Source organism: Homalodisca vitripennis, chromosome X (assembly GCF_021130785.1).
Source record: "Homalodisca vitripennis isolate AUS2020 chromosome X, UT_GWSS_2.1, whole genome shotgun sequence".
In the NCBI taxonomy this organism is placed as follows: domain Eukaryota; kingdom Metazoa; phylum Arthropoda; class Insecta; order Hemiptera; family Cicadellidae; genus Homalodisca; species Homalodisca vitripennis.
In genome coordinates, this window is record NC_060215.1 from 136,899,118 (window position 1) to 136,923,004 (window position 23,887).

Genomic DNA, 23,887 nt, shown 5'->3' on the forward strand with positions numbered 1-23,887 from the left:
CTAAAATGTTCAACTCGAGTCTATGCACAGGCCATTAAGGCCCATGTAGGCTCTTTTCTATTTAATTTTCTTAATTATACAGTATTAAGGTAACAAATTAAATCTAATGATAAATGCTGGTTTTTAATGTTTTTTTAAAATTTTAATTGTCTCTTTAATTTCTATGTATGTATTTATTTCTTTTGTGATTTCATTCAAGATAGTTCCTAGAAAAATGTGTTTGTTATATCCTGACGAGTTGTGTTCTGTGCAGGCGGAGAGAACGGATGTATGTTGTCTAGAAATCCCTCAGGAACATCCCAGAGATATGATATTGGCGGAAATCACATCACAATAACTAGTATCCTCATAGACGTAACTTATATGCTTAGCGCCACTTCGTTCTGTCAATTGCAAACTATCACGTCAACATTATCCTCATAGACGTAATCTAAATGCTTAGCGTCACTTCGTTCTGTCTATTGCAAACTATCACGTCAACATTATCCTCAAAGACGTAACCTATACTCGTATGCTTGGCGTCACTTCGTTCTGTCTATTGCAAACTATCACGTCAATATTATCCTCACACACGTCATCTAAATGCTTAGCGTCACTTCGTTCTGTTTATTGCAAACGATAACGTCAACATTATCCTCAAAGACGTAACCTATACTCGTATGCTTTGCGTCACTTCGTTCTGTCTATTGCAAACTATGACGTCAACATTATCCTCACAGACGTAACCTAAGTGCTTAGCGTCACTTCGTTCTATCTATTGCAAACGATCACGTCAACATTATCCTCAAAGACGTAACCTAATGCTTAGCGTCACTTCGTTCTGTCTATTGCAAACTATCACGTCAACATTATCCTCACAGACGTAACCTAATGCTTTGCGTCACTTCGTTCTGTCTATTGCAAACTATGACGTCAACATTATCCTCACAGACGTAACCTAAATGCTTAGCGTCACTTCGTTCTATCTATTGCAAACGATCACGTCAACATTATCCTCACAGATGTAACCTATATGCTGGCGTCACTTCGTCCTGTCTATTGCAAACTATCACGTCAACATTATCCTCACACACGTCATCTAAATGCTTAGCGTCACTTCGTTCTGTCTATTGTAAACGATAACGTCAACATTATCCTCAAAGACGTAACCTATACTCGTATGCTTGGCGTCACTTCGTTCTGTCTATTGCAAACTATGACGTCAACATTATCCTCACAGACGTAACCTAAATGCTTAGCGTCACTTCGTTCTATCTATTGCAAACGATCACGTCAACATTATCCTCACAGACGTAACCTAAATGCTTAGCGTCACTTCGTTCTGTCTATTGCAAACTATCACGTCAACATTATCCTCACAGACGTAACCTAAGTGCTTAGCGTCACTTCGTTCTATCTATTGCAAACGATCACGTCAACATTATCCTCAAAGACGTAATCTAAATGCTTAGCGTCACTTCGTTCTGTCTATTGCAAACTATGACGTCAACATTATCCTCACAGACGTAACCTAAGTGCTTAGCGTCACTTCGTTCTGTCTATTGCAAACGATCACGTCAACATTATCCTCAAAGACGTAACCTATACTCGTATGCTTGGCGTCACTTCGTTCTGTCTATTGCAAACTATGACGTCAACATTATCCTCACAGACGTAACCTAAATGCTTAGCGTCACTTCGTTCTATCTATTGCAAACGATCACGTCAACATTATCCTCAAAGACGTAACCTAAATGATTGGCACCATTTCGTTATGCCTGGTACAATGAAGATCACATCACATCTTCACAGATGTACTCTCTCCGAAGAATCGTAGTCTCTGGAGGATTAAAAGCTTATAAATGCAAAATTATACAAGATTACAAGTCAGGACTCCACCTGTATTTTGTTCTAAAGTTTATATAAGGAGATATCCTTTAGATAGTGAGGAAAGGAAGTTTCGTCTGGTGATTTTGAAAATTTTGTATGTCCCCCAAAAATGCGGGATTTTGTGGGCAACTCAAAAATTTCAAATAAAACCCCCTCTTCAGTGACCCCTCATTTTGAAGAGCATACAAAAACACTGATCGCTATCTCGTTCCCATTCAAAATAATAGCTAGAGTTACCAGAACGTATTTTTAATAACTCACTACGTTGCAAAGTCAAATCAAATGTTCAAACTGTTGCCATCCTACTATTTGGCAGTGAGACAAGCGTAGGGTGAATAAACTCCTCTTGCACGTTTTAAAAAGTCTAAAGTGGTATTGGTTTGCAGGCCTCAACAATCCCGTTTCTTAAATCTTCAACGTTTTTTACTGGTGTTTTCTAAATTATGGATTTAATTCGACCCCATAAAAAAGGCCATGGGTGTAAGGTTCTGACACCGCGCAGGCCATTCTATTAGACCACGCCTACCAATCCACTGACCACGTATTTAATTTCTCAGGAAACACAACGCCGTGAAAATGTGTTGGCAAACCATCCTGCTGCAAATGAACAATGTCTTCATCAAATCCAAATTCATTTCCCCTAATAACAGTAGTTATTGGGGGGGGGGGATTGATTCTTGTAACATTTGCAAATTCATTTCTCCGTTAAGATTCCCGTTAGTAAAAATTGGTCATAAAATGTGATTTCCAAAAATGCCGGCCTACACATTTACTTTTTCTGCGTATTGGATGCAGGTTTCACGGAAAATATGGGGATTTTCTGTGTCCCAATACCTGCAGTTGTATTTGCTTACAGCCCCATTGACATAAAAAATTGCATTCATCACCGAACACAACGTTTCGAACATACAATGGATGAGCAGAAATTTGTGCTTCCATTTACTCACGATACTGTAGACAACGTATCATTTTCATTTTCATGTACATGCTGAATTTTGTAAGGGTGAAATTTATTTTTCTTCAGTAAGCATATCACAGACCCTTGGGAAACCTCACAGAGACATTCTGCTGATTTGGTGGGCTGCTGCGGATCTTCAATAAATTGTGCACCAATTTCAAACTATTCATCTTTGCCTAAAGGAGGCCGACCCGTGGAGCATCTGAGATCGATCCAGATACTCCAAACTTATTTACCAAAGTGCTTAAGTATTTACTTGTCGCAGGTCTATCAGGTAGTGCAAAATTAAACTGCCTTTCTGCCTCATGATAATTTACATTCCAAGCCCCGAAAATATGTATCATTTGTAATTTATCGTCGTGACTACGGGGCATTACTCGTAGGCAGCAATAATTTGAGAATATTATTTAAAAGTAAGAATGGCAAAGCGATTCAAAATCTATAACTTTAATAACACTAAAACACACACAACTTTCTCAAAACACTTCACGAAACAGTAACCCAATAATAATCCACTGGATAATATCCACTCTAAAAGTATAACCTGTTCTGACGAGATTGGAACAAAGAAGGAACTTGTTTGTACTGAACCGTAGTTCGAACCGGGAAATCCCGTTTAATCTTTGCAAATAAACTTCTTATCAGTGTACTTTCTAATCTTCATTGGATCCTTCGTCCATTGCATTCCTAACTGGTTCAGAACATTGACGACTAATAAACCGGTTTCAACGCAGACAATAACTTTACAACAACAACAGCAACAAATGTAAGTGTAAAGATTTAATTAAAATTATGACGATCATTAAAATGTTAAGTATCATTCTGAATGTTGAATGATAGAGGGCTGCAAAGAAACATCAGCATTGGGATCCTCAGCAGATTCAGTACAGGAAAAACTTCAGTATAAGTAGGTAAAACATTATCTACGCAACAACTTACCTTAGAGGAGACAGGTTTTATTTTGACCCATCCAATGTTGACGATAGACACCATTTAGAATGTCACAGGCGTGAAAATGTTATGCACACTCACTGTCAGTTATACACTATGATACCACAAAAAACGGGTGAGTAATTTAATTGTTCAGGAAATACAACATGTAAACAAGCAGGTATCTCACATCAATCAAACGATAACTTTTATAAAACAAACTAAGTACTCGCAAATAGCTGTTATTTATTTCACACTAAACTGATGCCAGGCAAGAAAAAATAACTGTTAACAGACGCACACACCCAGTCTACCAAACACCAATGCGACAGGTACAGACCTAACATTGTGAACAGTACCTCCCTCATAACTAATCCAGATTCTACTTCCTTCGTCCGTTACCGATATATCTGCAGACTGATGTAAGCCTAAGGTTGAATACGGATACGGGAAGTTCTCCCCGAGACATTTTACAAATGTCAACACTGAAAACATTGTTTTAGGAAGTGCTTTGCTGAGAATTCTAACTTTCAAGTCTACTCCAATAACCTGGTTAATTCATACAAGATTTTTTAGGTTCCAATAACTATTACCTGTCTTTTTTAAGGGAGAGGCAAGAAAATGCATTTATGCACACAGGTGGTCAGCCTGTAGTGTGGGACTCTCACAAAAGACGTAAACTACCCAATAAAACCTCCTATATACTTCAGGATCCTAACCCGTAATCAGTTTGTCACATTACTTCAGGTTAGGTCAGATTTTAACCTAGGCCCTCAGGGTTCTCGCCGATCTGGCCTTCGAAGAACTAAGGTCTAGACAGCGCGATGAAACAGATTTCAGCGCGGATGATGTCCTGGACGAAGTGGGACAAACAAGTTTAATGTTCATGGCCCTCCAGCATCACCCGAGTCTACCGATAAAGCACTAGCTTCGGGACGGGGGGTTTCCCAACGTGAGCAGCGTACCGCATCGTCGGGAACGTCTGGGCAATAGATGCAGTCCGGTGACCCGGTTTTGCCCATAAAAAACAGGTAAGCCTGGAAGTACCCATGTCCACTCTGGAATTGGGTGAGGTAGTACTCCACCTCACCGTGCCGCCGATCCACCCAAGGTTGGACCTGCGGGGTTAGCCTTCCAGTACATCGTCCTCGGGATTCATGTTCCCACATCTCCTGCCATGTCCGATAGGTGCGGGTGCGTTCTTCCTTTTTGAAGTGGTCGTCCCCACGCCGCTTTCCTTCCCTTGCCAAGAACTTGACACCAGTGACCAGCACTCTTCCGATCCGCACCTGCCCACATTGCAGCTCCTCCGGGAAACGGACTGGACTGCAGCAATCAGGAGTCTTCTACGGCTGGACCTTGGACCACCGACGTTTGCCATCAGCCGGTTTGGACCCCTTAGCGGCTTTGTCCGCAGTTCGGAAAATCTGGTCCCTTCGGGTCAGATTACAATCGACCATTACCCCAAGGTACTAAGCGGTTCGAGTGTTCTGGATATTTACACATGTGGTATTTCTAAATAACTATTACCTGGTTAATTCTGTTTCCGATACAGATAATAAATATTTGATTAATAATAAATGAGAGAATTACATAATACACTATTATTTTTACACAATCCAGGTGTCCCAGTTTTCAATCAAAGTAAATATATTTATGTACTTATTTTTGGTATCCTTTATTAATCGACTGGAAATCCAGAGGTGAAATTAGGTGGACACCTCCAGCCATTCCAGGGTGTCTGGAGAAATATGAAATTCCCCAGTTTTCTGGACAATTTTTAGTGATGAAGAAACAATTTAAGGACACAAATTAATCAAATAAATATATGTGTTTGGAAAAAAAGAAATTTTATTCATCTTTAAAACTAAAATTTTAATGTTTAGTAAAGTTTTCATTGTTTCAGTTGTAGATACCACCGCCTATTTTCACCCTATATTGGCCAATTCCAAGAATGTAGTATGAGTATAGTTGGATGAGAAATTCGGAAACGCTGATTTAAGTAACAGTTAATAGTGAAGGGAACAAGATTTTTCCGGACCTTTTCCATCGTTGAGTGGTAAAAAACAATTATTAACATTGTGTTTCGAGATCTGCAATCTGATCTCTTCCTCAGCTGAGTGACTACCTTACACACAATTACAATCTAGGTTAAAATAAACTAGTCATATCAGAGTGTTTGGACATGCATAAGTCAGAAATCACAACCACCATGATGTGTGTCTACTCCATGTATACTACCTGTAACTCTAAACCATACACTTAATAAAAATATAAAAAAATAATTAAAAGTAAACTACAATAGGTCTGCACTCATGTTTTAGAGTTGGTGTGGATGGAGTAGACACACAATATCGTTGTTGTGGTTCCTGACTTGACCATGTCACAACATTCTGGTATGAATTGTTTATTTTAACCTGAATTGTAATTATGTGTTAGGTTAATTATTGACCTGGAGAAGAGTTCAGATTGCAGACCTCAACAATTGCAAATGTCCAAAAAAATCATGTTTCCTTCACAATCCTTCCATTGTCAAAAACACACTTCAAACAAGGAGTCAACAGGTGTAACATCACTGTAACTGTCTGAACATCGGAACTGTGACTTTAAGATTAAAAAGAACTGCTCCTATTTTAAACTTGTTAACTGGGCCTAGAACACATATGAAGGTATCATGTGAGAATCTGTCTGCTTGTCTCTAACAGACTGGAAATTGACCAGCATCTAGTTAACATTGTGCGGTGGGATGAACGGAAACTAATTTCCCATAAAACTTCCCAGCAATTTCTTGTGTGACACTAACTTGAGGAAAAAACACAACCTGCATTTTTTAAAGTGTTATAACATAAATAGTTAAATAAATCACTCAGTGTGTAATGTCAAATTTTTAACTTCAGCGTTAACATTAGAATTCAGATGATTTATAGTAATTTATTTTTTTCAAACTCACCAATACTAAAGCTACAAGAAGCACATGCTTAATAGTAGAAAATTTGTCAAGATAGCCACCTTTTCTAGTCACTGGTTTTTTAAATGATTTTATTAACCTGCCAATGTGCGTATGTCAACCTTTTAAAGAGCATAACTACTAAATTTAATTAGTTTCATTGATTTTTCTTGTTTGCCTTAACTTTCTCCTTACTCCTCCTAGCTTAAGTGCGTCTACGAAACAATGTTGTAGGGTTGGAGGATGTACCAGAAGCAGCCTGACTATTTTCTTGTGGCAGAAGAAAAAGCAGTTTTTTCTCACCACATGTGCCTACTCGCACCTCAGTGACCACAGTCTTTTCCATCACGGGATCTCCAAAAAAACTACTATTTTTGTATGTGATATTTTTAAGTTTTAATAATGGATTTTTATGAAAAAATTACTTAAAATGTTTGATAGATAGAAAAAAGTGAAGAGATACTGTAAAAGGAAAACTAAAACCCAATGAGATACATATAGTGTTTAGATATGCCGAGAGAACTCAAAAAACTTGATTTGTATCTTGGTGTGAAGATGAGCAACAACGTGATGGTATTTCCTATAATTATATTGAATAATATTAATTGGAACTTGAGTTCAATGTGTATACCATATTAACACTTAATTTAGATCTCTCTAATTTATATTTATTAAAATTAATCATTATTATGTTCTTATAGGTATTTAATCGTAATTACAATAATATATTTCAATTAAAACCACTTAATATTTTATAATACTCTATAACTCCTACATTTTTGTCATATTTTATTTTTAAATTATTTGCAATATTTTATATTCATATTTAATGAGTTTACTAATTCTGTATTAATCTCATGAAATATCCACACAAAAATGAGTAAAACATAAAAGATGTTTTTTTATTTCAACTTATTTCCATAAGAGTATGGTAAAAAAGATCACGTCCACTGGCATTGGTATTTTTGTGTAATTTCTTTTTTCTCTTACCAAAAGTGTGTTTATGGGCTTGGTAGATGAGCCAAAATACTTTTTGCATTAGTTTATGTGTTTAAAAAAATTTACATTAGATAAAAAATTATTGCAGAATAGAATAGTTTTCGAAAGATTCTTGATTCCTTTTATATGAGGAATCCGTTACTATGACAGTTCAATGATGTGAGTAAACCTTTACCTAATTCTTAGGTTATTCAACGCATAAACAAAAAATACATAAAAATTAAACAAAATATTGCACACTTTATATCTGAAAACAAAAATATGGGAGTTTACAGCAAAAACTGAATTTAATGTTAATTAGCATGTTATTGCAAGGGGGTTTTATTGGATTGGCATATTATTACAAGTTAGTTTTATTAGATCGGCATGTTATTGCAAGGTTTTTTTAATTAGGTCGGCATATTATTGCAATGTTTTTTTTATTAGATCAACATGTTATTACAAGGTGATTTTATTGGATTGGCATATTATTACAAGTTAGTTTTATATTAGATCGGCATGTTATTGCAAGGTTTTTTTATTAGGTCGGCATATTATTGCAATGTTTTTTTTTATTAGATTGGCATGTTATAACGAGTTAGTTTTATTAGATTGGGATGTAATTGCAAGGGGTTTCTATTAGGTTGGCATGTTATTACTAATTAATTTTATTAGATCAGCATATTATTGCAAGGTGATTTTATGAGGGTTAGGGTTACCAAAACTTGCTTTTTGTAACTTGAAACAAAGAAAAACCACCTTACATATTGCAGTTTCAAAAAAGTTAAAGAAAACCACTTTAAGTATGTATCACATATAATTTATTAGTGTAGTATTTTTTTTTTCCTTCCTGAGGGAAAAGGAGTTTGTCCCCGCGCTTACTCCTAAAAGGACCTTTGCGCCTCCCTTACTTTAATTTTGTGCCCTCAAAGTCCCGAGGCTTCTGCAAAAACCAATTAGATTTAAGGGCTCCTGTTCTCTAATGTCCTTGGGGCTGAGAAGATATGCTCCCAGGTATCTTTTCAGAGTTTCTACGATGGCAGGACAATCTAACCAAATGTGCTCTGCTGACTCCTCCTCCTCTCCACAGAGTCTACATTCGTTACTCTGGTAAGGCCTACCTTCATAAAGTGCTTCCTTAGAGGGCCGTGTCCTGTCAACATTCCTAATATCAGTCTTATATCCTCCTTATTCTGGTCTAGGAGAGCTGTCCACCCTTTAACGTAAGGAGAGATAAACAATTTGGATAGTCTTAATCCTGAGGCTCTACTCCAATTATTGTGTCTTGTCCTCTTTTACCAATCTTTGACCAGAGCTTTAATGTTGGAGATGGCTATCCCACAACCTGGCTCTTAGTATTTGTTTCACTAATAGTGAAGGGAAAAAAACACTTTTCATTTTATAACCAGATTTATTAAGGACATTTTATGTACATATAAACATTCAGTATTTCTTTTCCAAACAGCTTAATGGGAAAGAATACTTAAAATAATAATTTATCGAGACATAAACATATTCACACTTAACACTAAAAATAATAGCCATAATATAAACATATTGAACAAATAAACAGCACTAATCAATAGTGAATCATTGAGATACTTAACATTAGTTATCGTGGACGAATATTGAGCTTCTCATGTAGAACAATTCCACATGTAGCTATGGCTGCGGGCGGTCTGGATCCGTTGGTAGCTGCCTATAGTAATACAATTTTGTTCTCAATTCTCAAGGGTAATAGTTTTGCAGATAAGGTAGCATTGTTATTGGTGACCAAAACAACTGTATCAATGGTGAAGCCAAAGTAAGTTTAACCCCTGACACTATGGAAATAATACTGTATTAGTATAAATAAGTATTAGTGCAGAGGAACTAGTACCCTGTAAGCTATTGTCAACCCAGTTTTTTGGACAATTTTACCAGGGCTCGTGGCCTGCCATATTTGTACGGGGGCAGGTGGCGGTACATGGCGGGAACCGGCTGAATATCTTTTCTGGGGCCTGCCAAAGGTGAGTTCGCCCGTGACAAATGTTGAAGTGTATTTTTGTTTTTTGCAAAACACTGGTTGGGAAAAACCTGCTAAAGAGGGTTCCCACTAGGGTTGCCGGATTTCCCCAGAGATTACCGGATTTTGAGGATAAAAATATAGCTCTTGAGAAGTTCCAAAAAAACTAAAAATACTCTCCATTGTAATTTTTCTATGAATATACTATATAAGCAAAATGTAGTGTTTGAAATCGTATTTGATAACGAAAATTATTTATGTTTGCAGCTTTATTACATGATGTAAAAGTTGCCAAAGCAAAATCTTCTCTACCTTTACACTTTAAAGTTTGTTATTATTACTCTTTGGCTCTGTTTTGAGAGGAAACATAAGTTTTCACCTATAAGAGATTATTGTGACGAGTAAAACAAACAGAATTGAGGGCCAAACAAACTGAACCGAGATATCTGTTTTGGTATTTTTCTGTCATCTGTACTGCAAGAATAAGAGGATGCGGCAGCCCCAAGTTGTTTATGATGGCAATTTAGGTTACATTTTATGGCTTAATGTTTGTAGAATAAATGTTTAATATGAATTAATTTTGACCGAGATGGAGGTTAAAATAAAAAAATGTAAAAAGAAAACAGAGTATTCAGTTGTATTAGTTCTTGAGGATAGCTTTTCTAATTTGCATCTGTAGAATGGGTGTTTTTTGTTGAAAGTAAAGATGTTCAATAAACTACAAGAAGCTTGTATGTACCATTAAGAATATTTAAATAAATGGCTTGAGGATAAAGCCTTTTGCTCTGTAAAAAGTCTTTTAGCCTGTAATACTAATATCTTAAGATTTTAAATTAGTGTAATACCTGTTTATTTATTGGTTATTGTTTTTATAATAATTCATTTATTAACATTTTAATCTAAAAAGATTGTTTTTATTGTTGTTAAATTTTTGTGCTTTTGTTGTTAATTTTTCATATTTTATAATGATGTAACGATTAATTTAAAGAGATATATGGAATGCATTTTTGAATATTGACTAATTTCCTATATAGATTTAACACACTAGGAAAACATGTATTTCACAATATAGGGTAAGCGATTCCTTCACTTAAAAGATGACTTTGTTGATTGCATTATTCATAGTTTAAATAAACTTTCTGAATTCTTGTCTGCTCAATGGGCAAAAGAAATAAATACACCAACAGTAGAGTCAATTAAAAGCAACACACATCTCAAATATAGCTCACATTATGTTGTTGCAGAGAGTTCTACAAATATCTTTAGTGAAATAGATTTATTTCAAAAAATAGTCTACAAATAAATTCACTTTGTATTAATCAATCATCTCAGGCTCTAGCAGAGGGCCAATCCTCTAATATGAGTGTTATGTACTGTAAGATCAAAGTAATAAATGTGATCTATCCTTATTAATACCATCAGTGAGCTAAATGGCAATGTTTATAAATAGAAAATTTTGTTTATAGATTTATAGTATGCTAATTTTAAAAATTAAAATATTTGCTGGTAGCTGATAAATTGATTGAACATAGTCGATAAACAATTATTTTTTTATTCAAAATCTTATTTCTACACTTGCTATTTACTGGCTTCTCCTCTTCTTTATCACAACCTATATTCAAAGTTTGGTATCTGTAGCTTTACTCATTCTTGAGATAATAATTATTTTGTTAAAAAGTAGAAAAAGTCAATGGTTAAATGACATATTCTTGACCTATGTTTATAGGATTTAAAAAATGATCAATACTAGCCACAGAAGATTTTTGACGCCCATTTCTGAACACAGACAAATAACCGTGCAGTTTATTGTTGATTGAATATTGCATTGTTGTTTAACTTTACTACTGTTACTTTTAGTATTATATTTTATATGTTTATATTTCATTTATTTCAGTGTGTTTATTTAGTTTTAGGCCAATTCAGTTTGAGTTTCACTAGTAATCTTAAATAAATGTTCAATTCTTGAACAACTTAAAAAATCAAGTTTTAAATATTCCACATTTAATTGATTACTGAGATAAATTAATGAAATTTGGTGCGGTTGCTTACTTTCAACTGCACATTTGTACAAAGTGATCATATTTCTTTGCAAATAGCTTTCATAAATAAAATTTCAAAAAATGATTGAACACAGATTTTGGGCATATCATTTTTAACATAAATATTGCAAGAATAAATATTAGTACTGTTTAATACATTCCATGCTGAATAAAAAAAGGTTTAAGCTTGTAAATTGGTTGAAAATTTATTTTTTCCATAAATATCTGCAAAATGGGCAAAATATTGCTGAGATTGTTAAGCAAATGCATTGTAGTAAATGACCTGGATTTTGAGGAGATGTTGCAAAAAATGGCCTGTAAAGGTAGTAGGACATTGCTATTATCTACTAATTTAACCATTTTGAACTTTTGATGTAGCCAACATACCTATTAAAACTTAGATCCTTTATTCATTTCCACCATTGATAAAATTCTTAAATTTAACACATCAAAACAGTTGAATTTGGGTCACTCTGTGCCATTTTATAGTAAGTCACAGTGTATGAAGTTAAACTTTCTTACATCCAATCAGTCCTTTCAACTATCACAACTTCAATCCAATTATCAAATCTACTACAAGGTTTGGGTGACATGGTAGTAATAAAGGCCGTAACGTTGACTATGTAATCAGTTGATTTCTACAGAGTCAGGGGCGACTTAGTGCATCGAATTGCAGACAGCGTGGGCAGCTCCAAGTGATGATCAACAATTACCAGTATATTACAAGACGAATTGAATTGAATTCAAATTGAATTTCCACAGGCTAAACAGGAACATAAGAAAGATCTGGTGTAAAATATAATTTCTCCTTTATTCCAATTAATGGTGGAAACATTGGATGGTAACTACATTATAATGAGAAAAATTATTGGTGTCAAAGTTATCATTGACAACTGGAAGGTAAAACTAAAAACTCAAACTAAAGGAGAATTACATCTATCAAGCTAACTGTGTTCAAAAATCTAGCATAATCAAAATTTCATTACCGCGTTCACATATATAAAACAACACCACTGTTAAAATATTTTCATTAGCTATCTCAATTTTTTTACAACATGGTCTAAATTACTTTTTTACATAATTTTATGAATATAACAAAAATTATACATTGTTATGCTACAAATAGTATCAATACTAAACATAATTAAGCAGGTATCAATGTATTTCAGTCCCAATAAAATAAACATGTTTATAATATTGTAGTTAGCACTTTGGACTTGATTTGGTATTTAAACGTCTGTAGTTTATTAAGTAAGGTCTAAACATGAAACTGTTATGTTATGAATATTTTTAATACATATGGTTAAATTTAATTAGCATAATGTTGTAATATTTGTTAAAAATTCAGTTCCTTTACAGCACAAACTCTGTAATGTGAGAAAAACAAAAGAACAAAAAAGGACAATAGACAACAAAACCAAGAATAGTAATATAATAATACTAGTAAAAAAAGTGCAAAACTCCCTGTGAAGTAATAACCCCATATTTATTTTATAAATGATACACCACTTGGACTATGGTAGAATTTATATTTTCAAAATACAACCCATCTCCTAAAATATCTTATACAAATATATTCTAGAATTCCACTTGGTTATAGCATTTCTCTTAAATCTATTAAGTGAAAAATAGTTAATTTAATGTATGACAAACAGTCTAGCTTAATTGGTTACTCAATACTACTGTGTACAGATGGTTGTTTCCACACTGAATATAATACTGATGGAGCTTTTTTGTAACAAATTATAATGATTTGCAAGTAGGAGATGGTGTTGATATAACTTATCTATTAACCTGCAATGCTTTATAATGGTATCATGGTAATCATGTTGTCAACAACTTAAAAATACAAAACATAAATCTGAATAGTGAAAACATACATTTAAAGGCTTTGCAGCATAGTCTATAATGTACTTAGATAACAAGGTCGCTGTTTAGCCCAAATCACAGAATTAAGTATCCAGAACAAAACAAAATAAAAACTCAAAACACATTTGTGTATTTAAATGATATCGGTTAAGTGCTTTTTGCTTAAACCATTGAAATTGTGACATTGATGCCGAGGTTTCCGGTATCAGCGAAGAGCTGGGCAATGGTGGTATCAAACACGAGACAGTCCGAGTTCAAAATGGCAGAGGACACACCTTCATGGATGCTTCTGGGAGTGGCCTCCCAAGTAAGTCGCCTGCGATGGCCGTTCAGTTCAAGCCTGCAACATCACCAAAGATGATAATGACAATTATACTATTACTATAACAATTATTGACCACATATATTTGTTTAACATATGGATTTAAATTATTGGAAATATGTTGCGTATAGGTGACATCAGTACTGTATGAGTCATTGAGGACAAAAAAGTTGGCTTCTATGACAAAGACACTTTGACAAATTTTTTATTTGTAGCTGGATGCAACAGTGAGTTGTAGTATTTCTTGTCACAATTCTGGAAGTTATTACACAACCGGTTTCTTCTAATACATTTTTTTAAATGGAAGTCTACTAATTGTACTAAAATGTCAAATTAGTACATTTCTAAAAGAAAATACCACATGTCCCAAAAGTTTCCCCCTTCATTAGTTTTTTAACATGTTGACGTGGTGCTCTGAAGTGGCCAGCTCGCTCACCTGATCTTACATTTTTTTATCTAGGGAATTTTTTAAATAGTGAAGTGTTCGAGACCAGACCATATAATGAGTTAAGAATGGGGATTGAAAACGCTTGCCAATTAATGTCTCAGAAATGATGGAAAACACAAGGCAAACCTTCAATTGCAAGCTTTATTTCTGTCAAGAAGTCAATGGAAGCATGAATTCAAAAAAGGGTAGGATAAGATTTTTATTTTAAACACTTCATTTATTTTAATGTTAATAAATAATCAACTTCACATTTTTTAACTAACGTATTAATGTTTAGCGTATGAACTTTGACAGGCTGCCATTTTGTACTGGATAGATAATAAAACTCTGGTCTACGGCATTGTTTTTCTAATATAAAGGCCTTTATGATGAGATGGTGTATTGCAGGTAAAATTTTTAACTTGCTCCAACAATCCCCTATGTAGGGTTGAAAATGTAAATACTCTTATATCTCATCATTGATCCCCACATGGATATTTGTTGATATATTTATTTTCAAAAGTTAATAGGGGTATGGGGTTGGACTTTTAGCCACGTAGAATGATGAATATTTTGTTTAAGTGATGTTATTAGTTAATTTGTGTTTTACAACATTTACAAAATCAGGTTCTGAAGTATCGTAGCACTGATAATTCTTATAAATATTATATTATTGTTCTTAAACATAGAGAAAACCCACATCTTTATATAAACTGGCATTTCATCTATAATTTACATTTGATAAAAACATGAGCAAGGACAAATAAAGTCCATCAATCTGCAAGACCACCCTGAGAGCAGGTAACATTTAAAGGTTCTAATCTTAATGTATTGAGATCTGTACAAGCTACTCAACCTATGCTGTGTCACCTCATAACATTAACCAACATAAAAGATAATTCAAAGAAATCTTTGAATTATCTTAAGTTTCACTTTGTTGCATAAACTCAAAAAGAGTTGTCTTATTTAATTTACTCCTTATGCACAGCCCATCTTGTTCTTTTATGAAACATTACACAGAAAATCTTGTACAATCTACATTGATACACAACTCTCTCATAGAAATGGACCATTTTTGTGAAAAAATAAACTAAAAATTGTTTATTCATATTTGATGAATACATAAAACACACAGCAGTCTGTTCTGATGACTGAAAACTACAGTTTTCTCTGAAAAGAAAAACAGTGTAGAATTAAATTGTCAGTGAAACTTGTAGACCAATAATACAATTGAACAAAATGGTACAATATTGAAAACGGATTTCACATTTGGATCTTAAAGGTAAGACCTCATCACAGGTCATTGGTTCCCACAGAAATGACAAACTGTGCTTCCATGATCCTAGAAATCTGCTGGAACAGAATGCGATGACTGACAAACAGACTTTAATTAAATTCTTTGAGTACGTAAGTTGGTAGAGATTTTTATGATATTAGAAAGCCAATGTAAGTTCCATACTTTGTTTACAGTTCATTATTGAACATGGATGATTTGATAGGGTAACAGGATTACTGAGATTTACCATTGCTATGTTTTACAACGAGTTTTTTGTGTAATGTTTACTTTTTTGTATTAACCTTATTTTATACGAGTTTTACACTTGAACAAGGGGGTAGACACCCGTTCTCGAAAAGTAGTGTTTCTGTTGTTATAACATATAAAAGGACCAAATGTCCTTGATATGCGTTCAATAATTCCTCCTCACGAAATATGGAAATGGATTGATTCAAAATACCCACTCCCACTTTCTAAAACTACATCAAAATGTGAGTTTGTTGCTGACTTTAAATAAGTCATTAATTGATAACATTTTAATATTGAAGAAACACAACTAGAAGTTCTGATTCTTACACCATTTTATTTTTTTATATAAAAATAATAAAACATTACAATTCATATTTGATCTAAAAACAAAAGCTCATACACACGCCACAATTTATGTAATATATTCATTACAAGATTATAAACTTTATCATATAAAACAACTTGAAATGGAATATTTTCACGGACACTGGATATAATTCTAACCACAAACCAGGTTTTTCAGTTAGTTCCAATAAAATTTTGTTGGTTCTAGCTACTTTTGATTAATGGTTTAAATTCTATAAATATTAGTATATATTAGTTTTTAGAGAACTGGCTACATCTATAATGGCCAGAAAAACAGAAAAGTGTGTAAATAAAATTTAGATCTTGCATAACAATATTAACTTGGTGTAGTTTGTAAAAAATATTGTTATTCGGTTTTTCATTTGATGGATCAAAATCAACATATATTATGCTTTTGTTTGTGTTTGATGCTATATAACGTGCTTTAGTTAATAGAGATATTCAGTTTCAGTAAGCAAAAAATAGTTATTACAGATTAATTTAATAACAACATAAGAAAACGTGTGTGACTAAAAAGCAGGAGTTCTTATCATTTGGTAACTTTCAATTAGCAAATTATTGTTGGCATAAAGTCAAATCAGCAATTTAGAACAGTATGATTAATTGAAACTGAGTCGATTTACGTGGATTTATAGCCATAACGTGCTCCTCAGCTTCCAGTTACTCAGTAAGCGTGTAAACAATGGGTATTGTGTAGGTACTAACCATATCAGTGACTCACAGCTTCATACTAGTTAATGTTCTATTTCGCTGGAAAGACCGGATATATGATTTTTCCACACTCAGGCACCATAATAGCAGAAAACGGGTTTTGATGTTTTTGTCAAACCACGATACTTAGCATTATGATGAGTCTTATCTAAATAAAACAAACCTACTTTGATGGGCTTTGAATTGTATTTGCTAAATTAAAGCAAAATCCTTTAAATTCTACTTTTAAGATTTTGATCCAAATATTTATAACTAAATTTATAAATAAAAAAAAAACAGACAGTATTTTTAAATACATCAAACATTTTATAAAATGTAGTACAGGAATCATGTTTAGTTAGAATAAGTATGAAAAATACAGGAATTAATGCCTTGGATGGAGGACCAGCGTTCCAAGTGAGGAAATGAAGAGACTCTGGCAGTAGCAGCTAGATTAGAAGTGACAAGTGAGAATGATATATATCCGTGACAGTGAGTGAAACAGATTTAGCCAATTAATTATAGTTGGAAGTGACAGTTAGTCTGAGGGCCTCCCATTTAACCAGACACATTCAGTCTACCCTACGTACAGTATGTCTGACACATAATGTTGGTACTCCCACTACCACATACGAATGTACAACATTTTAACAAAAAGGAAATCTCTACCGGGATCTAATGATAGCTTAGAATATGATTTTGGCATTATATATCTCCTTTACATTACACTATTTCCACTCTAAACTTTTAGAAAGTACAGTTTGGGGTGTCATCTGGGTTTCATTTGTCAAGAAATATTAATAGCACAAAAGAAAGCAGTAAGGGTAATAAATGGGTTACACAGGCTGGCCCATTGTGAGCAAATATTTATAGACTTAGAAATATTTACTTTTATTCATTGTGCATTTTTCAGTGCCTTATTTATTTAAGATCAAAAGTTGATAAAGTTTGTACAAAGAGTTTCATACATTCCCATAATACTAGGTCTGCATTCTTAATTAACTTACCACATAATAGACAAATACATTAAACAAACCCAATATTTACATCCCCTTAATGAATAAAATACCTGATAAAAGTAAAGAAACTAGAGCAAAATGGCTTTAGAGCTTGCTTAACAAAATTTTTATTGAAAAATCCTTTTTATAAAGTAGAGGAGTTTTTATCAAAGAGATTTTGTACATTAAAAAAGCTTACTTATAAGTGTATGTTTAACAAAATGTAGGCAAATGTCACAATGTTTAATTTGTAGTAGTTTCTAATTTTTGTTATTCATTGTTGTTTATTGATTATTCAAAATCTCTTGATTTATTGTTTGTTGTTTATTTATATTATAAATTATTTTTTGAATTATGTTGAATGTTGATTCTGTTGATTTTATAAATTTGACATGTTGTGAGCAATATTTATAAGCCTATATTCCATATATTTGATAAACTTATATTGATCTTGACTAGCCTATGTATTTCTGTGCAATATCTTGTGGCAAAATAAATATTCTATTCTATTCATAGTTTCAATTGCAATGTACGAATTCTAAACAGAAAATCCAAACTTCTGGAGAGAGTAAGTTTTTACACCCTCATATGCTAGGCTTTCATGATAATTTCTTGGCCTTGTCCGACCTCAGTCATCCCTGGTATGATAAGTAGAGACGCTACCCACTTAGTCACAAGAGACTGCAAGAGTTTTAAATGCATTTTAAAGAGTTTTTATGCACATATTGTCTAAGGGATATCATGAATTATAAATGGTAAAAGTTTATTAAAAATCTCCAGAGAACAGAGGTATTGTAACATTATTGCTTTTGGACTAAAGTAAGACTTTCTACATCCTAATTATTTATTACGTTTTAGAAAATCTTACAAATTAAGGGATATTAAAAACAGATATTTTAAAATATAAATCCATGAATTTTATTTACTGACAACCAGAGTTACTGTTTGGTTTTGGCACCATACAGACACATACAGACAGTCACATTCCAAAGTTTATCCTTTTGTTTGTTCTACCTCCCCTCAAACATACACATACTCATTTTCCTATAGAACTAATCTTTTTGTACGAAGTTGATCTTTTTATTTTCAAATAATAGTCCACTTGAATTTGTAACGTATATATTTGGTTTGAGTTTATTTCTAGGAATGAAAATCTTTAATGTCACAAACTGGTTGTTGCAAGATATTTGCTATAGTCCAGAAATATTGTGATTACGTTTTCCATTCTACACGAGATATTAATTTGTTATACAATACCAAAGTAAGCAATAATTTTAAAACACAAGAGTATTAATTATTTAGAAGATGACTGTAGGTAAGATAAAATTCATCAATGCGTTGAATGGATAAATATTAAATACTTAAGAAACTAAACCAGCAGTGAATGCAAATTAACAAGTGACAGAATGTGGGTATGCGTTGCCAGCAGAAAACAATGCAGAGTTGAATGCCATACTAAACAGGGTGCATATATCATGTGTCCACATTTGTATGCACTGGACTGTATGTGTTAACCATTACACATACTCCGACTACTTTTTACCAAAAATTGCAGTGCACATAACTATATTATATTTTTGAAACTAAAAATTTACTATTGTTTGGGACACAAACGTAGCTTAGGCGCTTTTATTTTAATGACAAGATTGTTATTATAAAAATTCATACAAAAGTCACCGAATAATTAGAAGATTTTTCATTTTAAGTTGAAATAGTTGAAGCTGTAACATGTCAATTGGTAAATCATATATATATATACCTGTATATACTTTAAAAACTGTTTAAATTGCACTACAACCACAAAATTACTTGCCCAAATTAATTTAGGACCTTAATTTTTGTATCAACTCATTCGATAATAGTTTGATATAATTTTATTCATTTTGTGTTAAATGAGTAGCAAAATGCATCACAATCAATATGTGCACACCATAACAATGAAATATACACCAAATAAATATGTACGTTTACTGGTGTCAAAACAAATACCGCAAAATTCAAGCAGCAATATATAAGACTGAAAGATTTCCTGAAGCAAAACACACATGTCAAGCAAAAACTTTTATTTTACTTATTTGTTAGTAAGAAATAGCCGCTAGACTAGGCAGTCTATACTAGAACATACATGTGTTTTCACAAATAACAAAGCCGGTCAAGCTAATCCTAGTTTCAGTAATTCCTCAAGTTTAAATTGCATGGTAAAATTTAATCGCATTTAGTCTTTTTAAAACGCACGCAGGAATCCAGAAACAATTTTGAGAACTCTGGCAAAATTCAGCAAAACTGTTATTGAAATCAATCTTCACTGTTATATTTTGTTATGTTATATTGAACATATTGATCCACAACACATTATATGTTTATCCACAATATCTCAAATTAACTGTAATGGCTCACTAACATTTTTTTAATGCAATCCATAACAATAAACGAGTACAAAAACTAGAATTTAATGTGCTTACTGCAAATTTTTAAAATTTATAACAATTACAATCAAAACCAAAATGTTGAAACTTGAGTTAAACATTTCTTGAAATTTAGTTTTAGTTCTTTTTACACTTACGTTTCTATAAGTATAGATAATAAAACAAAGAGATTTGTACAAATCACCAAACACTTATATTGTCAACCTGAACAAGTTTTCCAAAATAACCGCTAATGACCAGGGATAAGAAGACATTTCGGTGAGAAATCAACATAATACGCAACAGAATCTTTGCTGCTCAGATTCTAATAATATGAGCTTATTAGAGGACAATACCATACTACAAAGCTTCAGAAAATTAACATTTTAAAACAGAAATTATTTTCACTCTTAACCATTATATTAATGTAAACATATTTCATGAAAACTACATTTGTTTTTGACAAATTTTACAAACATTGACTTATGGATACTGTAAAAAGATATTCTTAAATCACTCCTTTCAAAATATCTCTATATTCTGAAAATGGACTTTATTAAAAAAATGAACATGTAAAATATGAACACTTAAACTATCCACCACATCAAAGAGGGAAAAGATTAAACTTGTTTATAACCAATATTATATTTTGAACAGTCTTTACTTTTGATTCGTTGTAATATATAAATTGTTATTTCAAACATATTGCTTCCTCCGTTTTTCAAAGAGGGGAAAATAAAAATATACTTACTAATAAATTTTACCTAGTCTGATTTGTGCTTGAATCAAACTTTCTTTCAGTGTGGCTATTATGTATCATAATATTTGTTTCACTCACAATTTTGTCTCCAACATATTAAAACGTTTGGTTGGATAATAAGTAATAAACATAATAGTTTAAGAGCTCGTTCACAAGCTCTTACCCTATAAGGCAAACGCATATGCCTGTATAGACAAAGTTTAAAAATTAAGCATAGAAATTGAAGTGATTTGCTGGAGTTGAATTACAAACTGTGGAGTTTTAACAGTCCGCTCATTGCCATGGGATAGTGTTTCTGCTGCCAAGGCTCACACATTCCAATCTCACAGGCCACACATACAAATAATGTTTACTGGTTCCATTGCACTCTTTAAACAAATTCCTTCTCCAATTTTTGAATATTTTAATTTTGTACAATCACAACCAGAAGTTTCTTGAAAATTTTTTATATTTAAGATTTTATTAACACACCGGTTTAATTCGATATGGGAAACAGAAAAAATACTGCCAACACTTCTTTGGCAAAAATAGCGATAGTACATACCATTACAAGATGTTTATTTTGGCCAGGTTGGTTTATAAAAGGCTAAAAGTTGTTTAATATTGACTTTTGTTAGATATTCTACAGCCTATAGCTGTTTTTGCCTGTAGCTTCTATAAGTTAGATGAAATTTTAGCAAATAGAAAAATTGAATTTTAGCTGCATAACTGTTTATATGGATTTTGTTGTTATAACGATTTTTTAGTAGTTACCTTTATAATTAATTAACTGTAAATGTAACAGTAAATGTTTACCTTATAGACTAATCTTGTTGTTAGATTGTGCCATTATTTATCCTCTCAGTTAATTGATTTGCTTGTATTATCAGTAAAGCCATGAAATTAATAGTTTAAATTACAGTTTAAAAATGCATTCTAAACAGTTTATTAAGTTGTTATTTATTTTATAATTTATATTCTTATGATTTCGCCTAATGGCTGCATTATGTCATTGTCAATGATTGTAAAAATCCATACGACAAATAAAGACTTGTTTATTTACACTCTGATTTGCTGTCTAGGTTTAGGATGAGATGGGAGTGTATGAGAATGAGAATTAGTCATGAGCGAGGTTGTTTCAGACTAGTCATTGGCTAGTTGTTTGTTGTAACTTGTTTTAAAGTTAATGTAACAATATAATTTTCGTATATAACTTCTTGACGTGTAATTTTGCATTCATTGGAGGCATACACAATATCTCTAACCGTATTCTTTAAATTACTTTTATTACAGGCGGAAGTTTCAAAGCACTCTTGATTACTACAGCAATCTTATGTCTAACCAACTATTTATAGTGGCTGCTTGTAACATACAATCAACGTAGAATCCTGATCAGTGTAAGTATTGTGGGATTTTATCGTTGTTTTTTTCCGTTTGTTTTTGGATAGTATTGCAGCAATTAGTACAAACAATGATGAAGACATGTTCTTGTTTTTAGATTTGTTTAGTTTTGAATTAGATTTTGAGCAGTGTAATTATTATGAATAAGTATTTTGAAGGGTATAATGATTGGATGCAGATCCAATTTATCGAGCTATCTCTAATTGTTAATTATAAGAAATTGGCATTAACGAAATTAGTAATAATTTTGCATTTTTATAAAAATAAACTTGGCAAACAGGTGTTACAGAATGCCCAAAAACCTGGCACTAAATACATTAATCCATGAATGTATAAGAGTACTCTGATTTCTGCCCTCATTCCGGTAACTATTCTCAATTTACAGAAATTTTCAATCATTGTGGTCCAAATAATGTTAATAGTTTTCCGGTTCTAGAATTAACCAGTTCACTGGCCATGCCAGTGTTAGTAAAAGATCCTGAAGTGCTTTACTTAAAGATTCAATTTATCTGGTTTTAAATCACTTTGGAGTATCCAAACTAGTAAGATTTCCTTTTGGTCTATGTGCTGTACTACTAAATGTATTTCAGATATACAACGTGTTCTAGATTGATGTTGAAAATTCGCTTTCATGGGAATGTTCGTTTTAAGGGGCAAAATAAGACATTACTTCTTTTCAACACAGGTTTGGAAATGCATACTTATAGATACTCAATACTTATAGATGATCAAAGTTACACTCAACAAATACTTGTCTCTCATTTCAAAGGTCAAAATAAAACTTATAAACTAAACATTACAAGATTGTAACGTAAAAAGCATTTTTGTGGGAAATTTGATTCTGACAATAAAACATTTGTTATATTACTTCTAGGCTGGTTGAAGAGATTCTTTGAGGGAGAAAGTATATCTACTTACAACAAACAAGATATGTAACAACAAACAAACCACAGTTGATGTGCCATGTTGACAAAATGGTGATAGACAATAGAAATATATTTGTGGATTCACTTTGAACATGTGTCTTGAAAAGAGTAATTTGTGGCCTCATATTTATAGCAAGGAATGTCTTGGTTGTATCTTCACAATAATTTATGTATGTGTTCATATATACATTTTTTTAAATAATACTAATAAAAGAATAAAACTGAAACATTTTTGTATTTATGTTTATGTCTTAACTTCATTTAAATTGATAAAAAATTAAGGATATTCCTGGAGAGTTATAGAAGTCTCTAGAGTACAAAATTCCAAGGGAAGAAAAATATTTTCCCAGTACGAGAAACTGAAAAGAAACAATAAACTGCTGTCAGAGGTCCACTTCCTGGAGCAACTATATCTGGGGAGTGAACACAACCATTGAAACCACTGGGTGGTCATGAAGGGAAAAGTTTTGGCCTGCATTGTGTTGGTCATGTG

The 23,887-nt window shown here is 32.7% G+C and overlaps 1 protein-coding gene across 3 annotated transcripts in view; it reads right to left on the reverse strand.

The window, feature by feature from the left end:
* Positions 1-12,518: 12,518 nt before the first annotated feature.
* Positions 12,519-23,887, reverse strand: part of LOC124369887 (E3 ubiquitin-protein ligase SIAH1B-like) — a 49,410-nt gene continuing 38,041 nt past the window's right edge. For all 3 annotated transcript variants that reach the window (XM_046828028.1, XM_046828027.1, XM_046828029.1), the window contains one exon: positions 12,519-13,935. In XM_046828028.1, the coding sequence (XP_046683984.1) occupies positions 13,758-13,935 (178 nt within the window). In that variant the 3' untranslated portion in view covers positions 12,519-13,757. The remainder of the gene's footprint in view (positions 13,936-23,887) is intronic.